Genomic DNA, 7,020 nt, shown 5'->3' with positions numbered 1-7,020 from the left:
CGGTAGTCATTAAAGCAGGAGGGAGATGACTTTTTTGGAACCGGAATGATTGTGGTGGCTTTAAAACATGTGGGGACGACAGCCTGGATGAGTGATATGTTGAAGATGTCTGTGAAGACATCAGTGAGTTCCACTGCACAGTCTCTCAGTACACGACCAGGAATGTTGTCAGGACCCGGAGCTTTACGTGCATTGATCCTGCTGAGGGATCTCCTCACGCATGTTAGCATGTTGCACCTCAGCCAAATGCTTTGGTAGCCATCAGCGAGCTCCTGGTATATTTCTGGTTGGATGTTTGAGCACTGTTCTTGTTACCGTGTTAGATCACATGACTGTGCCAAAGGCGTAATTGTTGATTTGATGAAAAATTCGATTCCATGCACTTTGTGAAGTGTAACGGTACAGCCTCAGGGTCGATGCTAACAGCATGCTTGACAGTTGTGTTCTTATGTGTGGAGAAGTCATCTTTTGTCATCATGGCCAACTAGCTCAACATTTGATTAGAAACTGTCTCCAGAAGCGTTCGGCGTGTTCATGTGGGCACAAATTTCAGTCAAGCTTGAAAGTGTTGGAGCAGGGACAGCCTCCCAGAGACCTTCCCAAAGTATTTACATCTACAGTTTTCCTTCATTGAGTGCTTGAACCTTCTGATTGTTCAGCGAGTTCAGTTGTAGCCAATCATGATCACTGCTGTCAAATCAAAAGAGACTTCAGCACCACTCATTCAAAGATTTAGGGCAGTGTATAATGTATAGCACATACACTGGACCCTGTGTGGATTAGAGAACAAAATCAATCCAAATTTGTCAGTCGGGTTCTTGTTTTTACAATCATTATAATAACATAGCGTCCTATTGATGCCTGTGATGATTTCTATCAACAACAGGTTGAAACAAACTAAACAAAAACCAGCTGTGCAAACAATAATAACGTTGTTGTAACCAGGCTGAGGGTTTTATGGAGCACGTGGGTATATGTGAAATGTTTAATTTAAAGAGTGTGGACTGTGTGTTTAATGAGAAGGCCGATTGTTGTGTTTTTGTGCCATTTGTCTTTTTGTCTATATTTTGTCCACATACATTTGAGAAAAATATGCTGAACTGCACACAAAAACTTTCATACAGCTTTGCATAAAACACGGACGGTGAGAGTGTCAGAAAGTAGTGGTGAAAGTTAATATTTAAACTTTTCTGCACAAACTGAAGTGTGCGTGGCCCCCTCTCACGTACAGGCGCAGACACGCACAAGAAGCGTTGCTGTGGGTATTCTTCAAAGGGCCCTGCGCTGGTTCCCTTCGTTTACTGCGTAGCTCTCGTCTACATCCACGCAAATTGCGTTCAGGTTCACTGGCGAGCCTTTTCAGCTGGTTAGCCAAACATCCATAGAAAAGAGATGAGCAGGAAAGCGAGACGAAGAAAACGCGAACAGTTTATAACAAGTTAGAAAAACAGAGACCCAAGGTCAGCGTAGAAACATCGAGAGCGGGTACGTACGTGAGCTCTGTCTGTAAACGAGCTAACCGTGTTTGTGTATGAGCACAAATTCGGCGTTAGCCAACATTGGCTATTTAGCTGGCTGCTTATCATGCTAGCCAGCGTTAGCTTCTGACAGGCAGTGCTTAGCTGCGCTAGCCGAATCCTTTAAGTATTCACTGTCGTGTGATTACCTTGGGAGTCATTTTATATGGCTTTGCTCCGTTTACTGTAGCACTGTCTGCAGTTAGCCACTTTAAATTTGTTTCAATGAAGCTGACATTGTCAAGCTGCAGTCTATGGGCCAACCACACACAAACTAATGTGGCCTAAATCTAACTTCCTGCGCTACCTAGCTTGATTGAGAGTTGACGAACAGTAGCACCATAATAATTCCCAGCTCTGGCTAGCAGCTAACGTCGTGTAATAAATGCAGGTGTTTAGTTATCAGACTACACAGTGGCTTCTCCCCGTCCTGAGACGTGCTACAGTCCGATCAGCTAACCGTTAGCAGAGCTTCTTAGGTCAGCCTAAAGCTTTCTGTCTGTAGCTGTAAAACGTTGACAGCCCGCGGAACCAGTGAACAAAGCTATGGTTTGCACTCCTTTAGCTTAGCTTTGAAGTATGTACTATTACAGAGACTCAGAAATGAGTAAGAACTGTGGAGTGTGGGTGGCGAGACGAGGCCACGGCGATGCATTTAGATATGCTGTGTTTCTCCTACAGACCTCATGAAGAAGTCATTTCTGTCTGCTAGCAGTTGGTTAAAATGAACGGAGTAATGTTTACAGCTGCACGACAGGCCTCAGTAGGTTTTAATACGAGCTAATTGATACACACATATCTGACCATCAGATGCATTTCAGATATGGTCTGCTATAAGAGCAGGGATGGTAATATACTGTCATACACTGATTGGCTCAGCAGTGTAAGGCCATGATGGCTGAGATGAGGCCAGTAGTATTGTTTTTAAATCACCTCTCGGGAAGTGCACGCAGGAAGTACTTAGTAAGCAGTGCCTCCAAACTGTGGTCAGCTGGCAGAGGAGGATGTTCTTTGTGTTTGCTCAGGCTTCACACAGGCCAGATGTAAACCCCAATACAAATGTTGGAACCAGCCTTTAAGTTTTCATTGCTCTTTATTACAAATTGAGAATGTAAATATTCTGAAACCACCATCCAAATACAAACATGTGCAGAATCACATCAAGGTCTCTTATCCTGGCGCTGTGTATGTTACTCTGGTCTCATTAACCTGTAACCTTCAGGTCGCTGGTGATACCTAACAACGTTGGAGTTCATCCTTTTGTTCAGAATCAAGTGATCAGGCTTGTTATTCTGTTTTTCATAATCCGCCCACACCTGACGTCACCCACTCAAAGATTAGGTACAAGCTGTTTCTGAGCTTTGGCAGTGTGCATTTCTGTTCATCTTATAGATTGTATTAAAGATTTGTCCTGCATACACCACACAGATGTTCACTCTCCAGAAAAGTCACAAAAACAGCTAAAAATCTGTGTCAGGTTTGTTGTAAGTGTGGTTTCAGTGCAGATAAAAGTTCAGCACTTAAGATCAGGACGCATGTGTAGATTTCAGGGCTTCATAGATATTTGTTGCATGCTTTGACTGCTTTATTCATTTTCTCAAGCTTATCCAGTTCAGAGTTGTTTGTGGAGTGGAGCCTGTCCCAGGGAGGGGCACACCTGGACAGGGTGCCCCTCCCTGGCAGGGCTGACACAGACGGCCATTTGCACTCCTCATCTTTGGGCAATGTAAAAGTTAACGTAACCCTGCTGACCGCATGTCTTTGGACTGCTCGAAGTCACATTCAAACTCCATCCAGAAAGGATCTGGTCTGTGTTGTGTAATATGCATTATGGATGCATGTTTTCCAGCATGGATGTTGGTATTCCTTCTGGAAGCCTTAATGAAGCTGTAATTTTGTGTAGTTGAGGTTATTTATTTATTTGTCATTTTTCCCTGTGAGCTGCTCAACCTGACCAAGAGCTCTGTGTGAGGCTACAGAAGCTCTGCTGTTGCAGGGGATCGTAACAGAGCGACGTTTATAACAGAGTCTAATGTGACGAGCCTTTTTGTTATGAGTCCCTCATTAGGAGAACTAAACGTGGTTAAAATAAATCAGTTCATTTTGTCAGAGCCGGTGGCAGCTGCAGGACGTGCTTCGGTAAATGTTATTCTTGTAGATCGGCACTCAGCTGTCACTTTATCAGTGTGGGTGCATGTCGTGTGTTGGGATGGATGCACGTGGAAGTCTGCACGAACAAGCGTTTGTCCCGTCGACGGGCTTCTGCTTCGTCCGTTTCTCGCTCGTCTTGATTGCAGTGCCCACACTTGTTGCTGAAATGAATCATGGGTCTGTGTGTAGTTAAGAGAAACGTTTCCAAGCGACAGCAACGGTGCGAGTCGCGTCACGTTAATCCTTGCTGCGCTCAAACTTACTGTGTCGACTGAGGCAGCAGACTCGTGTACAGTCACCAATCGGAGCGCGCCATTCTGGGAAACGCTCTTCTCTTTGCTTCCTCCCGTCCTGCACTGATACTGTGTGATGTCGGGAGCACCGAGCTTCCCTCACCTGAACAAAGTTGGCCTCGTACACATCAGTTACTACAAGGTCTCCGTTTAGGATGGCTGAAACTACGGCCTGTTGCTACTGGTTCAGTTTTATTTCAGAAACATGAAGCACACAAAGCTCATTAGCAGTTTGTCTGGTTATGCTGAGATTAGCTGGTTTTTGTCTTTGTGGTCCAAAGGGAAGTTGCAGAGTGCGCCGTGGTGCACAAACATCAACGCTCATAACATGATGATGTTTGTCCCGTGTCCTCTTTGCTTTCATGACCTTCAGCGTTATCAGCTGTAACAGCATAGAGCTGATGTCTGCTGAGCTTCAGGGTTTTATGTAAACTGTGGTTTCCCTCTAGGTCAACGTTATTGTGTTTCACTAAACTGAATGAAGATGCATTTAGATTTCTGACATCATAATAATGCTTATTAAAACTCGGCAGCCTTTACTGAAATGATTTCTCTTCCGGTCACGGATCACCCGTTGCTCTGCTTCAGCGGGATACGGCTCAGTGTTTCCTGTTAGCGGCGTCAGAGGAACTCGCTGCTGTCTCCCAGATTTCCTTCCCCTCGTTGGTCCTTCACATCATCACCGTGAAGTGAACCTCACATCAACACTGCACAAGTCTGACTGACAGTTGAGCTTTTATACCAGTGTGAGCGGGAAACGTTATTCTGACGTGCTAAACTTCACCTTTGTTGGTGTTTAGCTTGGCTTCTGACTCGTGAACCCACGTGAACCTTGGCCCATTAGATATCTACAAGTTTGACTTGAAGTCATTCTTACTTCATGCTTGGACCTCAGTAAGCAGGAAGAGAAAAAGGAGCCTGGAATAGAATAACAGGGATGTGAAGGAACGGATGGAGTGAGAGGAAAACTGCAGGAAATGAAGGAATTGAGTATCCAGGATGGGTGTTCCTATCAGAGGAGCCAAACACCAGCCGGGCCTCCTGAAGGCAGATGTGCTCTGGTTTTCTGTTGCCATCCTGTGATGTCTGTGACGCGTTTGAAACTCCAGACTCTTACTCCATGAAACGTTGTTAGATTTAAAAAGGGGCAGTCGGCTGCTCCTCTGCCTTGTAATGGCTGCAGCACAACTATCAGCTGTGGGTTTCTTTCCCGTCTCAAGCCTGAAGCTCTCACAGAGTTTCATGCTGCTTGTTATCTGAGTGGTCCTTTAATGTAATTTGAGTTCAGCGCTCTCAGATAAACCACTCTTCTAATGAGGAAACTCTGGTCCACGTGCTCTATAGTTCACACAGTGAAAATGGCGGCACTGAAATATTTGATATTCATTTTTTTCTGTTTTTTTTCTCCTTAGGTGGTTCAACACGCGGCATTGCTCTCACCCAGGGGTCAAAGCTTCACCTGTTGTGTCACAGGAACAAGCAGCCGGGTTGTCTCTGTGGGACACGTGCACTAAAGCCAGCTAGCTTACGCCTGTGCCACTAAAGTATTACCTGAGTGTCAGATGTGGAAAAACCTCCCGACTCTTCCTGTCTGCTGTCATGTCTGAACCTGAAGCTGGTATAGCTTCCACGTCCACAATAGCATGTTAGCATATGGTTAAATACGGGCCTTTAACCTCATCCTTCCCATTAGCATCTCTGGCCCCTACAAGGGGGTTTACAGTCATTCGTGGTGGTCCCCCTCACCCCTTCATCTTTTCATTTCTCATTCATTCACTCATCCACATCAGCTCCACCGTACCGTTTCTGCTGACTAAAATCAGCTACAACCAAGCTGCCTCCGCTCTGATAGGCTAACTGCTAGGCTTTTGTTTTGGTGGTTATTTTGGTTGTATGGAATCGGCTTAATCGTGGAGAGGCCAGGCTACCACAAACTGATGGACTTTGACAAGCGAGGAGTCGGGGGAGGAGGGGGCGGGGGAGGAGGTGGTGGCGGAGGAGGTGGAGGCAAGGGGGAGACAGAGGATGTGAAGAGGATGTCTGGGGTGACAGGGAGCCGACCGGGGCACGGACGGGGAGCTGGCTCCAACTCTGGCGTTCTGATGGTCGGCCCAAACTTCCGGGTTGGAAAGAAGATTGGCTGTGGGAACTTTGGAGAGCTTCGGCTTGGAAAGAACCTCTACACCAATGAATATGTGGCCATCAAACTGGTAAACATACGTTTCTGCTTGTTAACATTTTAGAACTGTAGCAACACATGTGGTTGGTTTAACAAGGATACATCATAGGATACATACGCACGGTTAAGCTGACGTGTGCCTTGAGCTCAGGGACCGCTGCACAGACGCCATCAGCTTACTGGTCACCTCCTGTTGTTGTTGATCAGTTTGACCAGGTGGGGAACTCTGTGGTTCCAAGCATGTGGAACGCCTCTCGTCCTGATGTCAATCAGTCGATTAAAACATCTGCACTCAGATTCAAATCCACGGTGTCCTGATGAGCTCATTGCTGTGAGGTTATTTCTAGTTTGTCTAAATTAACGTTATTCTCTTTTGTAGGAACCAATTAAGTCACGAGCGCCACAACTCCATCTAGAATATCGCTTCTACAAACAACTGGGAAGTTCAGGTGAGGTCTCTGTGCTTACCCCCCTCCCCATTGGACCCAGTGTCAGCTGAGACGGGCACCAGCCCACGTGCTGGATGAATGCTACGAATGAGCTGCATTACTGACTCTGGAGTTGTCTTAAATAGCTTTTTAGTGTTTAGTCCTGAGCTGTCATGCGTTCTTAGGGCTGGGCAATATGAGGAACATCTCATATCAACGTACGCGATATACAAATGTCATTTTCAGCCGCAGAATTCAGGAGACAAAATAAAACCGTTGACATTAAAAATGTGCTCCTTTGTGCTTATAACATATAAAAATTATAAGATTAAAAAATGTGACGACCTCAAATTACAGAAACCAAAGTGCAGACTGACGTAGAGCAGTCACAGGTTCAATTAAATTCAGTTTTATTTATATAGCGCCAAATCACAACAAAAGTCGCTTCAAGG

General features: G+C 45.5%; 1 protein-coding gene across 1 annotated transcript in view; it reads left to right on the top strand.

The window, feature by feature from the left end:
• The first annotated feature begins 1,265 nt into the window (after positions 1 to 1,265).
• LOC102202288 (casein kinase I isoform gamma-2-like) overlaps positions 1,266 to 7,020 on the top strand; it is a 29,128-nt gene continuing 23,373 nt past the window's right edge. Inside the window, exons 1-3 of the mRNA XM_005754399.1 lie at positions 1,266 to 1,485; positions 5,374 to 6,171; positions 6,520 to 6,589. Of these exons, the coding sequence (XP_005754456.1) occupies positions 5,899 to 6,171; positions 6,520 to 6,589 (343 nt within the window). The 5' untranslated portion in view covers positions 1,266 to 1,485; positions 5,374 to 5,898. The remainder of the gene's footprint in view (positions 1,486 to 5,373; positions 6,172 to 6,519; positions 6,590 to 7,020) is intronic.

Source organism: Pundamilia nyererei, unplaced genomic scaffold (assembly GCF_000239375.1).
Source record: "Pundamilia nyererei isolate P.nyererei 1_Seehausen unplaced genomic scaffold, PunNye1.0 scaffold00559, whole genome shotgun sequence".
NCBI lineage: Eukaryota > Metazoa > Chordata > Actinopteri > Cichliformes > Cichlidae > Pundamilia > Pundamilia nyererei.
The sequence above is the reverse complement of the archived record's forward strand: the minus strand, read 5'-3'. Positions and strand labels throughout refer to the sequence as shown.